Here is a 24,888-nt window from a genome sequence, read left to right as displayed (position 1 = left end):
ATAAGATTAGGATATAAATTTTTTTTTCAGGTATCTGGACCACTCTAACAGACCTCCTCTTTGAGCTGGCTGATTTTCTGGGAATACAAAGTTCCCTACCATCACCATCACCATCATCACCATCACAGTTATCATCATCCTTGTTTCTTCTCTTACACTGCTGAACAAGTATGACATAGTTCCTAAACATTTCAAAAGATACAAAGGTTTATACAAAATAAAGTAGTATTCCTCTCATTCCTGATCTCAGAAACCTAGCTTCCTCTAGAAGCAACCAATTTTCTAGTTGCCCATGCATCATTCCAGAGATTGTCTAAGTGTATACATACATGTATATACGAATTGCATTTCTTTTTGCAGAAATAGTGCACTATTCCTGTTGGTCGACATCCTACTTTTCATACATCACAACGTATCTAGTAAATTGTTCTACACTTGATCTTAGCCAAAAGGCCGAGAAGCTCTAGTAAATTGTTCTGCATTGCTACAAATGAAACGCTGCCTCCCAATCTGCTGGATACATAACATTCCATTGTATGAGTATGCTAACAGTCATGTTGGCAATCCCATACAGATGGCCATGTAAGTAGTTTTCAATCGTTAAGATTATAACCAGTGCTGCAGTGGACATCATTTCTGTGAGTGTGTGCGTCCTAAAATAGAACCTGTTGGGCCAAAGTTAACATAGGTATTTAGTAAGTATTAGACATGATTTTCAGTAGATATTGTACCATTTGTACTCCCATAAAAGTACATGTTTTCAAAAACACTGAGAACACAATTTGATGGCTTGTGAAGGGAATCACTGTATCTCATAGTTTTAGTTTCATTCCTCTTACTTTGAGTGACTTGAGTATTTCAGTTTTCTATAAGCTGTCTACTCAACCCATTTCTATTGACTTGAGGCTCTTTATGATACATACTATGATGAGACTGACACACTGCCCACTGCGCTAAGAAGGCGTTCCTTTATGATACATAACTGGTATAAATTAGCTCTCTTCTGTGATATAAATTGAGGCTATCTTTTTGGTTCCTGTGTTTCTTTATGCCCTGATACCGCAACAAATTTATATTTATTTTTATGTAGTTTTGTCAGTATTTTTATGCCTTTGAGTTGTATGTCACTTAAAAATAAATTCAATGTTCCAAGTTAACATAATAATTATCTTACTTTTATTGTTTTTATGGCATTTTTTTAATGTTTATGTCTAAAGTCAAAGTGGAATTTATTTGTGCAAGGTTTATCAGAGATCTAGTCACCCTTTATCCTATGACTCTCCAGCTGGCTGACAACACTTACTGTACTGTTATATTTTCCCACTGATTGTAAATAATACTTTTCATAGACACTTAATCAGGTATGTTGTTGGTTCTATCTTTAGACTATGTAGCGTTTTCTTTTGCTATGTTTTTATGTTTCTGCCTCAGTGACACGTTGTCCTAATTATTGTAGTTCTATAAATTTCATTGTACCTCTTCAGATTGTCTTGGCTTTTTAATTTTTTTGATTAGCTCTACTTCAAATTTGCAATCAGTCTTTTTTTTTCAGGTTTTAAAACTTTTTACTTGCATATTAAAAATTGTGCATTCCAATAATTAAAATCATTTGAACAACAAAAAAAAAATGGCACTCTGATTAAACTGCGTTTTACAGCCTGCAGGACCTCTTGGATCACCTTACATTTCACTCTAGATTTCACTGTTGACCCACCCAGCTTCCTCCTTCACCAACATGCAAGTTCTTTTCCTTCCCTGCCTGCCAGGCAGGCAGATGGGAGAGGCAGGCGCGGCCTTCGTTGTCAGTAGTTCACCATTTTTGATGAGAAAAGGGGCAGCACAGTCATTTCAACTTGATCCAACCTCTTTGCATTTTACAAAGTTGAACAGCTAAAAGAAGTAAAATAAGAAGGCAATGCTTGTGGAATGTACAGTGCATACTGGCAGTGCACGTCTCATTACGACTCGCGTGCTTGCTTCTCCTGTTCAGTCGTCTCTTTGGGAGGCAGTGGATTTTTCTCTTGCGTTTCTGTCTTCTTCAATTTCAACTTACCAACTTTCTCAATCCCAGCCATATCGGGTTTGTCAGACATGGTGGCAGAGGAAGCGGAGCGAGGAGCGAGCGAGCTGAGTCCGGTCTACACAGTGGCACCGCCAAACGCCTGCAATCAGCCTTTTGAAATTTTAACTCAAAACACATAAAATTTACAGGTGAACTAAGAGATATTTGTTTTACACAGGGAATTGGCCCTTCATTCAAGAGCACACTATACATATTCCATTTGTATAATTATTCATATGTGACTTTCAGAAGCATTTATTAATCATTATAATCTAAGAGGTTTTTTTAGGATATTTAAAATTTGACCTCTTTATCTTCTAATCAGTCATTTATATTTCCATTTAAATTAAATATCCAGCCACATTTATTCTATTCATTCTTTGCCATTTGTTGATGACATTTTATAGATGCTGTTTCAATCTGATATAAAGATGTTGAGGAAAACTAAAGTGCTTAAAACCTTTGAAACAAGCCAGCCAAAGACCGGTTGAAAACTTGTAAACAGTACCAGAAGTTATTGGCAAGAAAAAAATCGGAGACTTTAGTGATCCCATGTATTTTACTGGCTCCTCAAAAGTGACCAGCAAAAAGCCTATGACATATATTCTTCATCATTGTTTTCTGGGTCTCTGAAGTGCAGTCATTTCAGTATTTTGCTTGCTCTCATTATCATTGTTCATTTTGGCCTAAAAAGGTATATAATGTGTTAGAAAAGATAAACTTTTGAAAATCCCAGTGTTTTTAAACTTAGGTCTTCCATTAACAATTTATAAAATTGTCTGTTTTCCTTTTAAAGAGTTATTTCTTATCAGATCATGAGAAGATATTATTTACATCAGGAATAGGTTGTGGTTTAGGCTTGGAAGGTGAGAGGATGCACAGCACAACCTCGTTCACACTCACGTATCACTAGGGTTTGGCCAAGTGGCTAACCAGGCACGAGGACTTCTGCTATAATAAGACATTCCAGCCAAATTCATGCTACTTGGGTGAGAGCCTTTCCTCTGAACAGTACAAATTCTCATACATCTTAGAAATACTATGAACTCCTATGCTTACCTAGAAATCTAATATAAATACTTCCAGATGGGATAAGAGAGAATTCCTGGAGAGGGGCTTCAAGATGGTGGAACAGAAGTATGTAGAGCTCACCCTCTCCCACAGATACATAAAAAAATACATCTCACAGAATACCTACTAAACTCTGGCAGAAGATCTTATACAGCGGAACTACAGGGGAAACCATCCCGAAACCACACAGGATTAAAAAAAGAGAAAGGAAATAGGAAAAAGACCTGCTTCCTGGGGAGGCAGGGTGAAAGAGGGAAAGTGCCCTAACCTGGGAAGACCCCTATCCAGGGGAGTGGTAAGCTGGGACAGAATGGGAGCTTCAGAGGCACGGAGGAGAGCACAGGAGCCACTCTGCAGATAGAATAGAGAGAAACCAGGACAAAGGGTATGTGAGGTCCCTAGCCCAAGATGTGAGCCAGCTGGTGCGTGCTGGAGCCCAGGCTTCAGAGGATGGATCCAGGGAAAGAACTAGGGTTGACTGCACAGGGGCATCTTCAGTGGGTGGTGTGTGGTACAGGTTGAGGTGAGGAGCGTGTGCAAAAGAGCCTGGGTCTGCCATAGGAATCTCCACCATTGGTCCACATGAACAGAGGGGTGCAACACTGCCTACAGGGTGTGGCTTAGACTTAGAGTCTCCACTGTTAACTCGCTGTCATGAAGGGAGGGAGGAGAGGGACACTGTCATAGCAAATGCCTTCACAGCAGGCCAACAAGGTGTTCCTTGGCGGTAAAGCCCCCATGAAGGGTGATATTTGACACCACAGAGGGCACTTCTCAGTGGACACCTCCTGCATAGGAATGCTCAGCAGCTCCTCTCCTAGCAGATGTGTTCCAGTCCTGCTTACCATGCATAGCAGCTCAGAAGTGGATCTGGGGGCTTAGACCCTAACAACAGGAGGTCAGACTCAGCCTCCCACATGGCTACAAAAACCAAGAGCAAAGAGGAGGCCCTGCTTAACATTCAATACAGGCTTCGGAAAACACAACACCAACACATCCCCAGTCAAGTGGGTAACAGCCAGCACACATGGAGGAAAGATAAGGTAGCTATTCATACTGGGAGAAAATGTTTGCAAACAATATGACCAGCAATGGCTTAATTTCCGTAATATACAAATAGCTCATACAACTCAATAACAAAAAAAACCAAACAACTTAATACGAAAATGGACAGAAGACTGAAACAAACATTTCTCCAGTGAAAACATACAAATGGCCGATAGGCACATGAAAAAAATGCTCAATATTGCTAATTATCAGAGAAATGTAAATAAAAAATACAATGAGAAAAATACCATATGGTATCACTTATATGTGGAATGAAAAAAGAAGGACACAAATGAACTCATTTATAAAACAGAAAGAGACTCACAGGCATTGAAAACAAATCTATGGTTACCAGAGTGGAAAAGGTATGTGGGGGTGGATAACTTGGAGCTTGGGATTTGCAGATACTACTACATTTAAAATAGATAAACAACAAGGTCCTAATGTATAGCACTAAAAGCTATATTCACTACATTGCAATGGCATATAATGAAAAAGAATATGAAAAAAATTATATGTATATGTACAGAAGAATCACTATGCTGTACCTCAGAAATTAACACAATATTATAAATCAAGTGTGCTTCAATAAAAAGAAAGAGAGAGAGGATTTCCCCTGTGCTGTGTGCTGACTCACACAGGTTATCCTTACCAGGAGACAACTGCATCCAGATTAGGAGATGTCAGCCCCTCTTATTTCTAAGTCTTTGCGTATTTGATGCTTTTAGGTCTGTAAGGACCTACCTTAGGGTCTTAGGGTGGTAGTAGTGTTCCTAGTAACTGGCAGTAATTTTGGTCAATTGAACCAATTCCTGCTTATATTAGACACACTCAGCTGGAATAACTACTTGATAATCCTGGAAACCCCATTTAATACCGGCTACCAGAGGTTATCCAGGAATCCCTCGAAACAGCAGCACAAGCCCTGGGAAAGTTATTTATATCTTATAAATGCTTGAAAGTACCAAGGTCCTCCTGGATGGTCCAGAAGCTCACTCAACTGCCTGGACACAAATCACTAAAAAATCAAGGCTTCTAGTGAGTCAGAGCATTAAATTATTGGTGCTTCCCCCTGTGACTTTGCTTTAATTTTCATCCATAGCTTCTTGAGGCTCCAGAGCTTTGTTCCACAGTCACTGCCCAGACCCAGACCAGACTTACCTTGAGCCTCTTAATCCTCTCATTCATCTCCTTCAGAAGGCTCTCTCTCACTCTTATCTCCTCTGTCATTTTGGCTTTAAATTCCATGAAGGCTCTCGTTAGGTTCTCACATTTTTTCAGCAGCTTTTTAACCTTTTGCTCATGAAGTTTCTTTTCCTTTTCAGATGACTCTCTTTTGGCTTTCTCTTCTGCTCCAGGTAGATTTTAGAGAAAAAAGAAAACAAGAGTCAGCCCTGAGAGCTACAAACCCCATTCCTTAGCTGTCTATGTTTTCAGTGACCAAACTGTCTTGAAAAAGCAGATGGAAATGACTAGATTTGCCTATGATCACATATCAAGGGAAACTGTTAGAACCTGCTGGGAAAGGCCCTTCCTGACTGGCTGGACCTACAAACACAACTTGCATTTATTTTCAGATGAAGCAGAGTGTGTTCACGGGAAGAGAAGAAGCTCCTTAGTTCTGGAAGTGCCTGCTGTGAGGGTTCTCAGAGGGCCCTGCAGGAACTTCCCCATCCCACTGTGAGCTGAACCCTTCCCTGTACCTGCGAAGGTCTTTTCTGCAACACGAAGGAACTCATTTATCTTCATGCAGAATTCTAGTTTCTCTGTTATCTTCCATAAGATCTGGAGAACACAAAAGGGCAAAGATATGTCAGGAAGTTCAGACCTGAACTTGTGCTGAAATAGTCTGAGAAAAAGACCTATTCTGAATAACATTCCCTGGTAGCCTTCTACAAATAAAATTTCCAAGATCCTGCCTGCCTCCCTGTTCCTCCAGCCTTCTTGCCAGCGTTGCTCCTTATCACCCATGCTAGCTTTAGCCAGTCAGAAGAACGTGCAGTTTTACAAATACGTAACCTTGGGTGCTTTCAGATTTTTCATATGCTGTTTTTTCTGCTGGTAACATCCCACCCTGGATAATACGTACAATTTTTTCAAAATTTGTATCACACTCCTCTTCCAGGAAGATTTCCTAAACTGCCTGCCCCATATTAAATCATTTTTCATTTACATTGGTACATGTGTATCAATTGTATACTTTAAATGCATGAAAGTTATGGTGCATAAATTATATCTCAAAAAAACTGTTCATAAAGTCTCGGCCACCAGCAAACTGGCGGCCAGTGCCATGCTGTAGCCCAAGGGAGAATCCATCTTGGCATGAGGCAGAGGTGTGTAGAGCTGAGTGCTGTAAGAAGCCAATTTCTGGCCTCAACATCTTCCTCTCTGAGGAGAGCAGCCAAAATAGTAGAGTAGAAAGAATTTGAGCTCACCTCCTCTCATGAGCACATCAAAATCGCAACTAACTGCAGAACCACCATTGATGAAAAGGACAGGAAACTATCACAAAAGACCTTCAATTAAAGGCATAAAGAAGGAAGACAACAATATGGATAAGAAAGGCAGACTTGCAATAAAATCAAATCCTATACCCCTCAGTGGACCACCCGCAAAATGGAGAATAATTATATTGCAGAGCTTCTCCCACATGAGGGAGAGTTCTGAGCCCCAGGTCAGGCTCCCCAGCCCAGGTGTCCAGTATCAGGAAGAGGAGCCGCAGGAGCATTTGGTTTGGCAAATCAGTAGGGCTTAACTGCAGGAGTGCCACAGGAATGGAGGAAATAGAAACACAAATTTTCACATGCACTGGGACCAAGAACAAAAGCAGTAATTTCATAGAAGCCTAGGTCAGACCTACCTGCTCATCTTGGAGGTTCTGCTGGAGAGGTGGGGAGTTGTTTAGACTCACAGTGGAGACATAGAAACCGGTAGAGGATATATCAGGGGGTATTCATTTGCACGAACTCTCCTGGTGGCTAACATCTTGGATCATTAGCACCAAGACCGGGCCCCACCCAACAGCCTGTAAGCTCCATGCTGGAATGCTTCAGGCCAAACAACACATCCCCACCCATCAGCAAGCAGGCTGCTTAAAGCCTTCTTCACCTCACAGCTGCATTTAGACTTGCTCCTAGATACAGCCCTACCCACCAGTAGGCAGTCACTGGCCCCTCCCACCAGGAATCCTGCACAAGCATCTGGACCAACCTCATCCACCAGGAGGCAGACACCAGAAGCAAGAAAACTACAATCCCACTGCCTGTGCAATAAGTTTGCAAACACAGACCGAATCATACTCTGGGACCAGATGGCCCCAGGCCCTTGTGTGGCAATAGGGGAGTGCACTGCCGAAATGCAGAGGATGTCTCCTACATCGGGCCACTTCTCCAAGGTCAAGAAGTGTAACTAACCTACCACATATATAAAAACACAAATAGAAATTTAAACAAAAATGAGGCAACAGAGGAATATGTTCTTGACAAAAAAAAAAAAAAAAGATAAAATCCTAGAAGAACTAAGTGATGTGAAGATAAGCAATCTACCTGAGATGAGTTCAGAGTAATAATCATAGAGACAATCAAAGAACTTGAGAGCAGAATGAATGCACAGGGCAAGAAGTGAGCAGTTCTTAACAAAGAGTTGGAAAATATAAAGTACAGCCAAACAGAGTTAAAGAACACAATAACTGAAATGAAAAATACCAGAGAAGAAATCAATAAAAGACTAAATGAGGCAGAATGGATCCGTGAGCTGGAAGACAGAGTAGTGGAAATCAATACTGCAGAACAGAAAAAAGAATGAAAAAAAAGAGGGCAGTTTAGGAGACCTCTGGGACAACAATATTCACATTATAGGGGTCGCAGAAGGAGAAGAGAGAGCGAAAAGGCCTGAGAAAGTATTTGAAGAGATAATAGCTGAGAACTTCCCTAAGTTGGGAAAGGAAACAGTCATCCAAGATCAGAAAGCACAGAGGGTCCCATAAATCTAAAAGGAACACATCAAGATACATTGTAATTAAAAAGACAAAAATTAAAAATAAAAAATTAATATTAAAAGCAAAAAGGGAAAACCAGCAAATAATATACAAGAGAACTCCCATAAGACTATCAGCTGATTTTTCAGCAGAAACTCTGCAGGCCAGAAGAGAATGGCACAACATATTTAAAGTGATGAAAGGGGAAAACCTACAACCAAGGCTTTCATTCAGATTTGATAGACAAATCAAAAGCTTTACAGACAATCAAAAGCTAAAAGAATTCAGCACCACCAAACCAACTTTACAACAAATGCTAAAGGAAATTCTCTAGGCAGAAAAGAAAAGACTACAACTAGAAACAAGAAAATTACAAAGTGGAAAAGCTCATTAGTAAAGCAAATACAGTAAAGGTAGGAAGTCACCCACACATGAACTATTAGAAAGATTAAAAGATGAAAGTAATAAAATCACCTATATGCAGAATAAGTAGTTAAGGGATGTACAAAACAAGTAGATGTAAAATAGGACATCAAAAGCAGTAATCATGAGGGGAGGAGAACACAAATGCAAGGTAGTTAACATGCACTCAAGGGGCTTCAAGAGGGCAGAAAAGAAGGATGTGGATCTCACCTTCTCCCACAATTACAACAAAAATAGATCTACATGTGGAACAATTTTCACAGAATATCTGCTGAACTCTAGCAGAAGATCTTATTTAAGTAAAGCTTCAAGAAAAATCTCTATGTAACTGGATAGGACAAAAAAAAGAAAAAGAGAAGAATCAGAACAGGGCTTGTGTCCTGGGGAGGGGGCAGTGAAAGAGGAAAAGTTCCCTCACCCCGGGAAGCCCCTTCACCAGTGGAGTGATCAGTTTGGACAGAAAGTGAGCTTCAGTGCTCAGAGGAGAGTGCAAGAACCACTCTGCAGCAGGCAGAATGGAGTGAAACCTGCACAAAGCATACATAGTACTTAACCTGAGATGTGAGCCTGCTGCTGCATGCCAGGACTGGGTGCTGAATCTCGGGCTTCAGAGGACCCAGGCAGAGGACAGAGGTTGACTGTGCAGAGACAGCGTGAAGGGGCTGGAGTGTGATATGGGCTGAAACTGAGAGTGTGTGCAAAGGAGCCTGGGTCTGCCTTTAAAAGCTCCATTGTTGGTGTTCACAAAGTGAGGGGCAGACCCCACCATAGCTGCTTCCTTTTTGGCATCATCACAGGGCATGGCCCTGCCATAAACACCCCATTGTTAACACAGGTTTGCAAAAGAAAAGGAAGGACTCTGCAATAGTGGTCTCCAACTCAGCTTGCTCTGGAAAGGGTGCAATTATTGGCAGGTTTCCCCCAAGCAAAGGTGGGGCTGACATTTGTGCCCATTCCTACGGCCACACAACTTCAGAATCAGGGCTGAAATTATGTTCTGTCTCCCAAGTGGCTTTGGCAGATTTACACCACTGGAGCCTTTGTAAACTCAGCGTCTGTGAGACATCTGAGCAGAATACTGGTGCACAGCTGGGAGACGTCTAGTGTTAACAGCTGGCAAGTGCACACGGAAGCAGTGTTGAGGTCAGGACTGACCCTGTAAATTCAGGTGAGCAACTATGCATGACTATAGCAGTTCCTGGTGCCTGACTTCAATGGATCAGCCCTGGTGGCTTTGTGAGTACAGCTGAGGGACACTAGAGCACACTGCTTGCATTCACATGGCTGAGGCAGGGCCCAGGGGATGCCAGCAACAGCATATACTTTGTCTTGAACCTGCACAACAAATGACAGACATTACAGAGTGCACTTTCTGGTAGACAGCTCTTGTGAAGGAATACTCAGTTGCTCCTCTCCTGTGGAAGCCCTCCAGTCCAGCCTACATCACACTGCAGCTCAGAAATAGATCTGGGGGCTTCCACTCCAACAGGGCTGTGACAACCACAGAGCAAAGAGGAGGCCCTGGTTAACATCCAGTGCAGGCTCTGGTCACCACAACACCAACCACATGCCCAATCAAAGGGATAACAGCCAGCACAACACATGGAGGAAAGATGTGGCAGCCATTCATACTAAAAAGAGTGCTCACAACAAAAATATTACATGCACACAGGCTACACAGGGATGTGCTCACATAAATACAGCTCTTCAAGGCCACAGTAAACAACTGCTACTTCTAAATTCATACAGTCAGAGAAATAGAAGCAAAATTAAGAAGCCGCAGAACCACTCCCAATGAAAAGAACAAAAGAAATTCCCTGAATGAACAAACAATGAAACAGACCTCTCCAGTCTACCAGAGCTTGATTTCATAAAAGGGATAATAAAAATACTGAAGGAATTAATAAACACTATCAATAGAAATGCTGGTGCCTGTAACAAGGAACTAGAAACTCCAAAGAAGTTCTAGTAACATTAGAAAACTCATTTGCCTGATGAAACTGACAAAGGCTTGATCGCCAGAATATATAAGCAGCTCGTACAACTTAATAAGAAAAAAAAAATAACCCAATCCAAAAATGGGCAGAAGACCTAAACAAGCAATTCTCCAAGGAAGAAATACAAATGATCAATAGACACATGAAAAAAAAATGCTCAGTATCACTAATTATCAGAGAAATGCAAATCAAAACTACAATGAGGTATTACCTCACTCCAGTCAGAATGGCCATCATTCTAAAGTCCACAAATGACAAATGCTGGAGAGGCTGTGGAGAAAAGGGAACCCTCCTTCACTGCTGGTGGGAATGCAGTTTGGTGCAGCCACTGTGGAAAACAGTATGGAGATTCCTCTAAAGACTAGGAATAGACTTACCATATGACCCAGGAATCCTGCTCCTGGGCATATATCCAGAAGGAATCCTACTTCAAAAAGACACCTGCACCCCAATGTTCATAGCAGCACTGTTTACAATAGCCAAGACATGGAAACAGCCTAAATGTCCATCAACAGATGACTGGATAAAGAAGAGGTGGTATATTTATACAATGGAATACTATTCAGCCATAAAAATCGACAACATAACACCATTTGCAGCAACATGGATGTCCCTGGAGAATGTCATTCTAAGTGAAGTAAGCCAGAAGGAGAAAGAAAAATACCATATGAGATCGCTCATATGTGGAATCTAAAAAACAAACAAACAAACAAACAAACAAAAAAAACCAAATGCAAAACAGAAACAGACTCATAGACATAGAATACAAACTTGTGGTTGCCAAGGGGGAGGTAGATGGGGAGGGATAGACTGGAAGTTCAAAATCTGTAGATACTGACAGGTATATGTAGAATAGAGAAAGAAGACTATATGTACAGCACAGGGAAATATATACAAGATCTTGTGGTAGCTCACAGAGAAAAAAAATGTGACAATGAATATATGTATGTTCATGTATAACTGAAAAATTGTGCTCTACACTAGTAACTTGACAAAACATTGTAAAATGGCTATAACTCAATTAAAAAATGTTAAGAAAAAAAAGGAAACTCATTTGCCAATATGAAAGCCAATGTATAGGCAATAAAGAGCAAACTGAATAATGTAGAAGAACAAAAAAGTGATCTGGAAGATAGTATAATGGAAATCACCCAATCAAAACAAGAGCCAGAAAGGCAAATGAAAAAAAAATGAAAGTAATCTAAGAGACCTACGGGATAATATAAATCATGACAATCTGTGCAAAAGAGGGGTCCTAGAAGGCGAAGAAGAAAAAAAGGGAATCAAAAATATATTTGAAGGAAGTATGGCTGAAAATCTGTCAAACTTGAAGAAGGAAACGAGTATCAAGGTACAGGAAGCACAGAATGTCCCAAACGAGATGAATCCAATCAGACCTAAACCAAGACACACTATAGTTAAAACGGCCAAGCTAAAGATAAAGAGTGATTTCTAAAGGCAGCAAAAGAAAAACAGAGTTAGTTACAAGGAAACCCCCATAAGGCTATCTTGGTTTTTCTACAGAAACGTTGCTTGCCAGAAAAGAGTGGCAAGATATTTTTAAAGTCCTGGAAGAGAAACACTGCAACAGAGGACATTCTCTCCAGCAAGACTATGACTTATACTAGGAGAGACCACAATATCCTCAGACAAGCAAAAGCTAAAAGAGCACAGCAACACTAACCCTGCCCTAAAGAAACACTGAAACGTCTCCTCTAAACAGAAAACAGGCTAGAATCTATAGACAAGAGTAAATCACTATTGGAAATGTGACAATAACTGCAATGAACAGCAAGAGAATAAACATGAAGATGTCAAAGAGATTGTCAAACCATAAAATATGGGAGGGGGGAAAGAGAAAATACATATTTTTTCTTTTTTTAGAATGTGTCTGAGCCTATATGATTACAAGTGTAAAGCAAGGTATACTAATGGGTTAACATACTTGAAAAACAGAGTAACCACAAATAAAAAACATACAATAGACACATAAAAACAAACAAAAAAAGAACTGAAGCATAATACAGAAGAAAATTACCAAACCACAAATAGAAAAACAAAAAGAAAAAAAAGCGGACAAACAACAAGTACAAAATCAACTGGAAAACAATGTTTAAAATGGTAATAAATATATATTATTTTAAATGCCAGTGGACTAAAAGCTCCAATCAAAATACAGAGTGGCAGATTGGATACAAAAGTAAGAGTCTACAATATACCGCTTAAAAGAGACCCACTTTAGGGTGAAGGACACACATAGTTTGAAAATTAGGGGATGGAAAAAGTTATTTCACGCAAATAGGAATAACAAGAAAGTAGGGGTAGCAATATTCATAGCAAATAAGACAGACCTTAAGAAAAAGGCCATAAAAAAGATTTTTAAAAGGACACTATATAATGATAAAGGGATCAACACAAGAAAAGGCTATTATACTCGTCAACATATATTCACCCAATATAGGAGCACCTAAATACATGAAACAAACACTAACAGACATAAAAGGAGAAATTGATGAGAATACAGTAATAGTCGGAGACGTTAAACTCCCACAAACATCAAGGGACATAGCTTCCAGACAAAGAATCAACAAGGCAACAGAAATCCTAAGTAACACAATAAAACAGTTAGACTTAATTGATATTCTCAGGACATTACACCCCCCCCCAAAACACAACATATCTTCTTTTCAAGTGCTTATGAAACAACCTCTAGGATGTTGTTAAACAAATTATAGTGCTTATGCTGTGCAAAGCATCATTCTAAACACAAATATTGACTCATTTATGTCAATACCCTTGCAAAAAGCTATCATTACCATCTCCAAACAATCTGTTTATAAGTGGTGGAGCTGAGATTCTTACCTAGGCTATCTGATTCCAGAGTCCTTGCCCTGAGCCACAATGTTACGCTGCCCTTCACACGTTGTCAGTGCTGCATGTTCTCATCCATACAGAGAGGAGAGATAATGATTACAACCCAGAGATGAAAGAACTGATTAATACCTGGCAGTGATGTCTCAGGTCCAGGGCCCTCTTTTGCAATGGATGCTGGAACATCCTGTTTCTCTCCATTTGTCTGACTTGTTCCTGAAGGAGCCTCTCCCTCTGCTCCATCATTTGCTGGTACTGCCTTAGAACTGCCACCCACATTCTTTGTTCTTCAGCCTTTAGAACCTCTGCTTTTACACGTGCCTCTAAGAAAGAGGTAAATGACAAACATCTCTAGGATTAAAGTACCCTTCCTTCTGTCCCCATTCTTGTTTGCTATTGCTGCTACTGCATAGACAACATTCCCTGGGGTCATTTTCCTCTCCAGGTAATCATATTCTAGCTGACAGTACATGCCCTATTCAGATACAGACTGAGGACCGAGGAGTGGCACATCTTTGCCAGTCTTGCTCTAGTTTAATGATCCCATGTGAACCGAGCCACATTAATTAAAAATGTGTAAGATTTCTGTCTTGCATCTTTTCCCATTTTCTTCTCACCTTCCATCTCCTTTTCTCTTTCTGTGAGAGCCAGGTCTGTCTGCAAAATGCGATCCCTCACAGACTCCTTGGACTGTAGATATTTCTGCAGAGCTTCCTCAGCCTAGGAACGCCAACAGATGCAGTTAGAAGTAGGAAATAATTAGAAATGTTGTAGACCTCTTTATTTCTTTTTCTTCCTAGCACCCTTTCCTCCCTGCAAGTGCTCATCCTATATTTAGTGAAACTGTCAACGAAGCCTCTTCTGTTGAGAGGTGGGCACATGCTCTGGGCTGGCCTATCAGAGCATCCAAGGCCACTAGACGCAAAAGATTTGGGTACAGACAGAAACATACTGCAACTTGGGTGTTTTAAAGACTGATATGGATGCTGGAAAGATGCTTTCTCTCTCCTGAGACCGAGGCCACAAAGGACTAGTTAAGCTGGGAGCTGTTGGTTTCATCTTTGCTGCCATGCAGGGTGAGCCTGCCTGAGAATGAAGCCAATGGTGAGGAAAACAGAACAGAAAGCTGGAGGCGGGATTGGAAAGAAAGAAGGAAAGGGGGGAACTGATTGCATTATTACATGGCATAGACTGCTTATGTTAAGCCCTTGACATACCTACACTTACAACTAAATTTAAACGCTTTGTTTTTAGCTTATGTGAGCCAGTGAATTATTTTCTTAAGTCAGTTCAGTTATTGGGATTCTGTCCTGTATAAGTGAAAAAGTCCCTCTGTTGCAGCAAATGTTGATGGTTGCAGTAAGAGTCTGACAATTATGGTGATAGCATTTAGTTCTTTCTGTCTGTGATCATAGATCTTTGAAAGAAGACCCCCAACAGTTTAATTAGTTACATAAGTTAATTATACAATACATTAATTAATACATAAAACTGGGGATACCTGTATTCCTTTCCTGGGCTCCTGATAGTACTTTGCCTTCAGCTCTTCTGTCTTCTGAACGTAGAGACGATGCCCCCCTGCTTTTGAATAAATCCCCCGCTTCACATCTCCTTCCAGAGGATGAAAAATATCCTGAAGTAAAGCTGAGCAACGGTCCAGTGATGCCTCCAAGTTCCGTTTATGGAAGTCCTCCTGTCTGGCTTCTAGCAGGGTCTTCAAAGGGACAAAGGCCCATGGAAAGGGTGTTAGCAACACTTCAGTTCTTCTAGAAGTGACTCACAAAAGGAATATCTCTATCTTTCTGGAAGTTTTAGAGGACTACAAGCAATAATATATCCTTTTCCTAGCAAACCTAGAAGTTTCAAGGATGATACACTGTAGAAAAATGACCTGACTTCTGTTTGAAGTATCCCGAAATACCTTTCTTTTCCATTTCTGCTTTGGGTATAATCTTCACACTGCAGATCTCTGGCTTCATGCCCTAATTTTAAATGCAACCTACAGTTTTACAATCATCCTAGTTTCAGTATTATACTAGGCCTGGGATTCCCAATGAGGAGGTAGAATGCAATGACTGGCCAGAATGATGAGTGTGTGCTGTTAAACCTGGGGACATAATCTTTTAGTAGATCCATTTGGCAAATCTGTATACTTGATTAATAAAAATGGAAAGGTAATATATTATGAATATAATATTTTAAGGAATAAGATTACTTAAAAAAATTAGTCCATGATTGTAACATGGTAAGTTAAGTTGTTTGTGTGTGAAAGTTTCAGAATCGATAGAGTCCGGAGTGGTTACAGGTTTATTTATTTGTTTTCAGAAAGATAGTGATATCTTGGCCACATAGTGATAGTCATTATCTTCTAGTCTAGTAAGAATTGTTTTTCTTAGTTAAGTCCTCATTTTGCCTTTCATAGCAATCTTTTCCTTTTATTGCCCCAAAACTCCATGAACTAGAGCCAAAAAGACAATTACTTCCAGTTTTTTCTGGAAACTTTGGTCCACATCCTTGAAAGAGTTCTTCATGAAGACTTCAATGGCCTCTCTCTCACTGGCCCTATGCAGGTCCTGCAGCTCCTGGAGGGTTTCTGTGGGAAGCTGCACCTTCTGGAACATCTGCTGGTCATAGTGGGCAATGGCCTTTTGCACTGCAGCTAAGTTCTCAATCTCTGCCAAGGCCAGGACTGCATCCTCCATGCAGGGCAGATCCCCACTGCTGATGGCATTGACGTAGGTCAACACCAGGGTCTCTAGACCTTTATAGGAGGAAGAGATGCTTGAATTATTTGCAGAGTCAAAGGACATGCTCTGAAGTGAGTAATTCGGAGAATGCTAATTTAACATATTCAACATTCTGCACAGTATTCAAGTGGTCCAAATAAAATCCTTTGAGAAATTATGTAACCAAGAAGATATATCTTTCATTTTTGAGAAAAGAAAGTCTTCAAAGGGGAAAGTTCAAGATCTATGTGAGCATGCACATTTCATCATTTTCTCATAGAGAATGAGCAAATGCTTGTATAAAGTTATGTGTATTCCTCTGATTAGAATACTATGGCCTTTTGCCTTTGACTCTTCCCTTTCTTTCTCTCTACTGCGGGTTTCTGTTCCCTTCAGAGTTCCCTTTTCTCTTCCACTTCAACATGTAAAGCTGGTATGAGTGTTACTCTCATCAGAAAAAACACAAAGTAGGCAAATTAGACCAGATCACCATACTCTTTGTTGCAAAGTTCCTGTTTGTCTTCATTGTCCTTTGTACACTTTTGTTCCCTCTAGAGCGCAGCAATAATTTATAGAGTTCCGAAACATAGTACTTAGGAACAACTGAATCAAGAAGTCTGTCTAGACTTCTTAAAGGTTTCTAGGCATACTTGGCATCTATTTGCTTAATGTTTGTATCAGGTACATTCCATTTCTACAGAAAATGTTTGTGTCTTCTTCATCTTCTTCCTCTCAAAGGCTGTGACACACAGTAAGTATCCACCATTTTGGTGGAAGAAATGCTGCCAACTGCCATGTGGGTCAGTCTGATTCAACACTGGACCACTTACAGGTAGAACTTTTTAAACTTGACCTTTTCTTCAGATTACATTCCTATTTTATCTTACTTTGGAGGCACTGCTAAAAAGCACTAGAAATACTTTTGTGACTGACTGAAATCTAGTCAATATAACACATATGATTTTCTTGGAAGTAGCTAACAATGCATTTCCAGCATTGACAGTGGAAGGGGAAAGTTACAACAGTGCTCCCATTCTCTATTTTGAGTTAAAAGAAAATCCTTAAAAAGGTACTCACGGGATCCATTAACCTTAATGCCTCCCAAAAGAGTTTTAGCATTAGAATGGCTGAAGATGTAGGAACAGAAATCTGCCACTTGTTGTACAAATTCAGGATCCAGGTCGTCATCATGCAGTGTCTCAAGCTGGGCAAGCTTCTTTCGAAGAGTGGGTAAATAAAAAGTAAAGCATTTCTTCACTGGAAAGGATTTCTGTACACACAGACGGGGCAAATTAAAATTTGGAAGACCTTGATCCGTGCCTGAGGAAGGAAAAAGAGCATTTATTTCTATAAGCGTAACATTCATTTTAGTGCGTTTCCCACAAATCAATGTGCCTTCTACCAGATCTTATTTATTTCACTGTATCTTTACAAATCCTAAGCAAAACGTTAAAATGGGGATCAATCAGGAAATCAAAAAGGAAAATGGAGAAGTAATTTGCTTCAAGAAGAGGTGGGTATACAATTTAATACTGAATCTATTAGTTCACTTCAAGTTAATAGTATTAATTATTTATTTGGTAGTTTAGTCCGTTTTAGTCAATATAGGAAATTATAAATTTAACCAGAAACACACAGGAGGTAAATCTTGTGTTATTTTTCTCTCTCTTTCCAAAACTGAAGTCTCTGTTACCTTGCTTTGGCCTCAGTGAATTTTCCAGGTACTCGTCTGCTGTGATAAGTTGCCCATGTGCTTCCAGGTCAAGGTAGAAATCTCTCAGAGTCCACACTAAGTCTGGACAGATGCTCACAAAGTCAGCTGCATCTTCTATCCCATCAAGATCAGGTGAGGATACTGTTCTGAGCAGACCTGACAGCTCCGTCACATAGCTGAGATGCAATCAAGGAAAACTGTTGCAAATAGGGCTGCGTCTAAGCCGCACCTAGCTCTGCGCCTGCCTGTACTTTTATATGCACTTTGAGTTGTACCAATTCCTCATTTCATCAGCAAACATAAAGACTCTTTATCCTGTGTTTTTAATGTTTGTAGTGTTTTCATTTTATGTTTGATTCACAAGGACTCATGAACACAGATGGTGAACAGAGGCGTTCTCTCTGGCTTTGGTGCCATCCTGAACCACAAAAGGATACTGCAAGAGGTCGATATCCCTCTGGTCAATTTTGTTCATGGTATTGTATACAAAGGTGCTACTTAGTAGCAGTGCCAGTACAAATATCTGGGTGTCATTCTTCTTGTCACCCTAGAGGTCAGAACAAATTTCAGTCATGTCTCGTGGCATTGCCACATGGACAATTATTAAAAACAGGCCCCTGGGCTACAAATGTGAAACAAGATAAACAAAAATGGTTGTGAGAAACATGTGAACTTTGAATAGTTCCATCATTAACATTGATCATTTTATACAAAGCCATATACTGTTAACTTACCATTCCCTCTCATAACTGGTATTTGCAAAATGGATAGTCAAATTTAGTGAAGATAACCAGAGTACTTAAAATCAAGATTTCCTATTGTGTAAAACAAAGTTGGCCTGTATACATAATACATACATCTATTTTACAGTGTAGTTTTTCCACAGGGCAGTTCATATTACTGATCTTATCTAATATTCAAAACGACGCTGAGAGAAGTTTTTACGTACTATCTCCACATTACAGATGAAGAAACGAAAGCAAAAACGGGTTGACCATTTTGAATTGTAGTAAATCAAAAGCAAAATGAAGACATAAAAAACAGAAGTTCAAGGGAAAGATCCAATTTTGTGCTCGAACCAGCTCCTACCGATTCACATTGTACACATCGACTCTGAGCCCTGAGTCTGGCGACTTTTCTTTGGCAGCCTGCACTCAGCTGTGATGGGAGTATTTAGAAAACCAGCAAGTGCTGCAAATCGAGGCTTTTCCCCCAGGGGCCCGGTTGTTCTGCACTTCCCAGCACAGAATGGAAAAGCCCCGTTTATCTCCTGTGCAATTGATAAAATGGACAAGAAAAAAGGGGAAATTGAAGATTTGAGGAGACTTAATGTTTCTTGTCAAAGTCTGAGAGCTCCAAGTTCCAGGGTCCTGATTTGGACTCAAGTCCTGGTAACCCAGCGCTCACTGCTAATCTCCATCCTCTGCAGGTTCAGACTTGTGACAGTGATTTTGTTTGCACCATCTTTCTGCATTTCGGTTAACTGTCTAGCTCTTTGTTAGCCTCCCAATCATGATTCTGGTATATCCATATATTTTTCTTACTTCAGGTTTCTGAACTTTGCCTTTTAAAAGTAGAAGGGGAAAATAAGGTGGAAAATAAAATCAAGTGGAAGTACAAAAAAAAAAAAAAAAAGAAATCTCCCTGCGTAACAAACGTTGAAAGATGAGGAGGTTGATTAAAAAGGAATCCTAGTCCCCTACCTTCTCTATGTCACCGAGTCCCTCGGTGTCAAGAAGAACCAGGGTGTGGTCTGACTTCTTGGGGTGAGGCACACACCACATCCAGATGCCCTTGGTGTGAGGCTGCACTGTGGATCCGATAGAGAAGCCTGCAGGGGGAGTGGAGAGGCTGTAATAGATGAGTGGATTTGGAAACTGGACCCTTTCTGGACAATTGAGCCAGAGTTTGAGGAAAGCAACAAGGGGAGACGGCAGAAAATATAAGCGGCATTGGCCTGAATTACAGTAGACGGATGAGATAAAGGAATATGAAGTACCATAGATTGGAAATTTGATGGATTTTTAATAAGAATACGATGCTACTAAAATTTTAATTGTTTATAGTTACAAGTGTAGAAGTCATTTCATTAATGTCTTACTTCTTATAATTGGAAAGTAGTATGGTTTTTCCAAGAACAGACTAAGAAAAAAATTAAAAAGAGGTGATATGTTAGAGACAGACTTCTTACACTTTATCTCCCAGGAGATAATTAGCCAGCTATGGCCCAAACATTCGCTTTCCCTATTCCGCCACCCCCACCCCAGCCTAACTTCCTCTCCTCCCGTCGTGGTCCTCAACGCTGGGAGTGTGGGTGGACAGGAGGGACTCAGGGGGCTCTGCTGTTGTCGGTCACTCACCCTTGCTCTTCCCAGCCAGCCTGTTCATCAGGTAGGATTTGCCTGTGCGGCAGAGGCCCACGATGGCCACCACCACCACAGGCTGCATGATGGCAGACAGGATGGCCAGAGCTTTCGGATTAGCCACCAGCCGCCCATTAGCGTTCTTAATGAGGCACAAGGGTTCTGGCATGTGGATCACTGGGGACATGTCCGGGTGTCACCTGATCTGCAGGGGAAGAGAGGGGATAGGTTGAAATTTCTAGTTTTTAACCAGAGAAAAGTCACTTTGCTCCCTCAACTTGCAGACATACTGCTCCCCAGCATGGACTAAGTTTCTGAAGAAATGTTTTTAAAAGACAGCACAGAAGGGCAGGGTAAAATAAGTCCTGGCCTTCCGGAGTTCTGCTGTAGGCCACCCCACTGGTTCTGAATTATTTGATGGGTGTGTGGAGAACCACTTTCTGATCCACTGCTCGTCTGAGTCTGACTCTTCCCCATTGGTGTTTGGCTGGCTTCTGTGCCTCACTTTTTGTCTCCCTGAATCCCCAGATTGAATCTTTATGATCACTATTTGTTATATTACACTTCTTGCTTTTACCCAATATCAGTTTGATTTTCTCCAATTTAGGGCTATGTCCAGTCACAGTGTATTATACTAAATCCTGCCAAGTCATTATGTAGCATCATCTAACAAATAGTTGCTTACTTCTTAAAGCTTTAATTTATAGCTATATATATACATACACACACACATATATATGTGACTATTAATGTGCATTATTCAATCAAAATTATAATGAAAACAATTATTTTATAAATGGGAAAGTGAGTGAAAATACCTTCATAAATAATATTTAACCATTTATTTTCTAATTTCTAGGTGTCAATTCTTGTAACCTAAGGAGTGCCTGATAAAACATTTGAAAGCTATCTGAGATTTAAACAAATGCTTGCTTTTTTGCCTTGCCATGCCATAAAGAACAATTTTCTTCCATGTTAGAAGTGATTATTTCCAACAGAAGCTAAAAATCCACCATCTGCTTGCCTTTTTTAAACTGAAATATTAGAATGAAAAGGTCTGGATTCCCTTGCTAGCAAACTGTAAAAATAGCTTCTTAAAAAATTATAAAGCCCCATACCCTCCCCATCCTCAAAGCCCATGCCCCAGAGATTATCCAGGTGACAGATAAATAAAAACGGAAAGTACATGGGAGCAGATAATAGATCTACTGCAAATGGCACAGCATGAGGGCATGGGAGCCAGGAAATGCTCAGTCCAAGCCAAATCCAAAAAGAGGGGATTCTACATAATTTTACATTTTCAAATGCCAAGTCTCTTTTCACTCTAGTCCACTTACAATGCAATATTGGCATCGTATGTATGTTGAATTCTGTGGTCTGATTTGCATATAGCAAGGGTCATAATCATTTTCACGTTAGAAAGATATGGAGACCTGGCAGTGATGAGCTACAACAATCAGCTAGAAAAACAGAAGATACACAATCTAAACCTATTTGCAGATATTGGGAGTTTATCGACTCTTTAGCTTTGGGATTATATCACTAGTGGGAAAGGAAACTAATGTGTCTGAATTTTCAGACCTCTTAATGAATCCATTAATGCTGTATAACTATATTAATGGAAGTATTTTATATATTGACCCCAGATGTTGTATGTAACATCTGTAATGGCTTTAGGACAGCCCAATCTCCAAAATATCTTTGCATATTCACTGTGTTTGAGCCCCATATTTAACTGTTGCTCTGCCATTATAACTCAGCCTGTGATGTGTGCTCTGAGATGCACTCACCCTAACTCTATTAGAGCCCTATAGCATTTTGTAAGTAAAAACCATGCAAGAATGCATCTGAACACACACACACACACACACACACACACAAATACACACACACAAACACACAAATACACATTTTGGCTTTCAAATAGGACAGACATGATTTCTAATCTCAGAGCACCTGGCTATCTGTGTGACACTGGTATTAAGTGGAATGCCTGGCACTCCACTAAGCCTATCTTCAAAAAAAGTTAGTAAATAAATATTTATTTATGTCAGTATAACTGCTAGCTTTCAAAACAGAAAGAATGCTTCAGGAAAGGAAAAAAAATGTGTAAAAAAGGAAAATGCCAAGAAATATAGAAGAAAAGGCTCAGAAGAGTTACTGATGTTACTGATAGAGTTTCTAGCAGAAAACTTTGTTTTCAGTATTAATGCTACATGGGTTTTGTGTTATTTTTGTTATTGTTGTTTACTTTCACTTTGCTTTATGCTGTTTTTAGTTTGAGTTTGTAGGAGTAGAGGAAAGCTCTTATTAAGGAGAAAAATGGAAATCAAACAAGGAGATATGTGAAGTATGTACCATGGTAAGAAATCCAAAGGAGGAGAGAGTTCCAACGAGTAAGCAAAATTGGCAGACAGTATTGAGTGGTCAAGGAGGGCAACTGTTGTATTAAGTGATCATAATAGTAGAGTCAATATAGTGGTAGAAACAAGGTCCAACACAAAAGGCCTTATGGAGTGAGTGAGTGTTGAGAAATCAAAACTAATTAATTCAGGGTTTTTTCTAAAGGAATAAATCTATCTTCAAACAAAGTGCAGGACTATGGCTAAAATATACAGCCTTTTTCTTGAAACCTCTTCATTGTTCATTCTAGGTTTCAACTTTTTTCTTCTCTTGTTTTGTCCTTAGCAATGTAAGTAAGCCATATATATTACATCTCATTCATTGCTCTTTCTCATGAAAATAGTATGGTCATAATTCTTGAAAAGTTCAAGCTGCAATTTGAAGGAACTTAATTGGGCTTTATCAAGGATGAAGGTAACTTCAGTGGCAATTATGATCCCCATAGACCTTAGGGTGGCAAAGGAAGAAAAATAGTGTGAAGACAATTCAAATCCTCAGTCCCTGCACATGCTTGTGTCTAACTCAGCCACAAGAAAATGAAACTAGCGCTTAATGAATTCTGCTCCCCGTCTGCCCACACCACAGTTTAGCCTTTAATGAGGTGTTACAGTCCACGTCAAGCTCAGCAGCACTGTATCATAAGCAGACTTGTTAAGACTTCCTGATCCTCGCAAATGTGTTTCCACCCTTGCCCCAGTCTTACCTTAACTATAAAATCAGGAGCAGGAATCTTTCAGAGCTGGTAAGGAAGATGCTTCGATGAGAACTTGGTAAGAGTTCTAAATCTGTTCCTTAGTTTAGCTGTGTTGGTTTCTGATACACTATTTCTTTTCCAGTCCCAGGGATTTCTTTTCTCTCCATGCCACTCCACTCCCTGCCAGAAGGCAGAGGATAAGAATAGAAAACAGAAACCAAAAGTGGAAAGGGTTTATGAAACAAACGTCACTGCAGGAAACTGAAACCACACACCAAACTCAATGACTAGAAGATTCTAAAGGGCATTTCCCGGTGGGCGGGCTGGCTGTTATTCGGCTGATTTCCCAGAAACTGCACATGGTTGATGGAAGAGAACTTTGAACCCATTTGCACTTTTTCCACTCCATACTGTCCTCGGGGCTGTAAGAAACCATAATAAGCCCACAATTAACAGTGACTATAACCCCAAAGTATGTCTGAATTATGTGACTATACTACTTTTGTTTGTTTTTAAGAAGCCAGCCATCCTATGCAATTCAGGTCATTTCTTGCTAAGCAATTTGGGATTCTGATACACTTTTTTTCTGAGAAAACTTGAGTTTGACACACAGAATATATTGCTGTATAACTTCAATGAAAAAAATCAACTACCTAAATAGATAAAACAAATGCTAAATAATTTTAAAGAAATTTAAAAATAATCAGTTACTATATGGTCAACAGATGCTTGTAACTGCACCTTTCTTCAGTCAGGCAAATATTCAGAGCCAGCACCTTGAATACCTACTGCACAGCACAGTGTTCACAGAGAAGCAGGAAACAAACCAGAAGCATCATAATGCCTATAAGGAGACTTCAGTCTAGATGAACGCAATCTACTGCCTTCCTCGCCTCCCTCAAATCCAGTCCTCCTGCACGTGCAAATATTTATTTGGTTTATCTTCCTTATTTTCAATCACTGTCTGGTAGCGTTGGCTCATTGTTTTCCAGAGCTTTGTGACTTAACTCTATTTAAATCTATCATCCACCCAACATATTAATAATAGAAAGTTCTCTATGTTTTTATTCTTATTATTAATGAGATCTAGTTGACATGTAACACTGATTACTTTTAGGTATACAACACAATGATTTATGTATATATTGCAAAATGATTACCAGAAAAATTTTAGTTAACATCTGTGACCACATATAGTTACATTTTTTTCTTATGAGGAGAACTTTTAAGATATGCTCTTTTAGCAACTTTCAGATATGCAGTACAGTATTATTAACTATAGTCACCATGCAGTGTATTACATCCCAGGAACTATTTACGACCAGAATTTTGTAAGTTTTGACTGCCTTAACACATTCTACCCTTCCTCTCCTCACCTCTGGCAACCACCAGTCTGTTCTATGTGCTCAGCTCATTATTTTGTTCTGTTTTTAACATTCCTTATATAAGTGAGAGCATACAGTATTTGTCTTTCTGTCTGACCTATTTTTCACTTGGCATAATACACCCAACGTCTATCCATGTTGTCACAAATGGCAGCA

At 39.8% G+C, this 24,888-nt stretch overlaps 2 protein-coding genes across 2 annotated transcripts; both read right to left on the bottom strand.

Moving 5' to 3' along the window:
* Positions 1–387: 387 nt before the first annotated feature.
* On the bottom strand, positions 388–2,360 carry LOC140698552 (thymosin beta-4-like). The gene has a single exon (XM_072968850.1). It carries the CDS (start codon positions 2,091–2,093, stop codon positions 1,959–1,961), a length of 135 nt encoding a protein of 44 aa, XP_072824951.1. The 5' UTR covers positions 2,094–2,360; the 3' UTR covers positions 388–1,958.
* Positions 2,139–23,514, bottom strand: LOC102542411 (guanylate-binding protein 5). The gene is made up of 13 exons (XM_072968312.1): positions 23,357–23,514; positions 20,248–20,455; positions 19,591–19,718; positions 18,325–18,434; positions 17,867–18,063; positions 17,251–17,493; positions 15,928–16,208; positions 14,949–15,161; positions 14,065–14,167; positions 13,580–13,770; positions 5,884–5,965; positions 5,342–5,529; positions 2,139–2,162 (listed from the first exon to the last, which is right to left on the bottom strand). Exons 2-13 carry the CDS (start codon positions 20,435–20,437, stop codon positions 2,139–2,141), a joined length of 1,950 nt encoding a protein of 649 aa, XP_072824413.1. The 5' UTR covers positions 20,438–20,455; positions 23,357–23,514.
* Between the last annotated feature and the right edge of the window lie 1,374 nt (positions 23,515–24,888).

The sequence above is a fragment of the Vicugna pacos genome, chromosome 9 (assembly GCF_048564905.1).
Source record: "Vicugna pacos chromosome 9, VicPac4, whole genome shotgun sequence".
Classification (NCBI taxonomy): Eukaryota; Metazoa; Chordata; class Mammalia; order Artiodactyla; family Camelidae; genus Vicugna; species Vicugna pacos.
Note: the sequence above shows the minus strand (reverse complement) of the source record. Positions and strands in the feature narration are given on the sequence as shown.

Coding starts and splice junctions, on each gene's coding strand:
- LOC140698552 (XM_072968850.1), bottom strand. CDS start 2,093: ATGTCTGACAAACCCGATATGGCTGGGATTGAGAAAGTTGGTAAGTTG.
- LOC102542411 (XM_072968312.1), bottom strand. CDS start 20,437: ATGTCCCCAGTGATCCACATGCCAGAACCCTTGTGCCTCATTAAGAAC. Junction 16,209..17,250: donor CATTAAGGTTAATGGATCCC/GTGAGTACCTTT, acceptor CCTCCTATAAAG/GTCTAGAGACCCTGGTGTTG. Junction 5,966..13,579: donor ACCTGAGACATCACTGCCAG/GTATTAATCAGT, acceptor TGTGTTCTCCAG/ATCTTATGGAAGATAACAGA.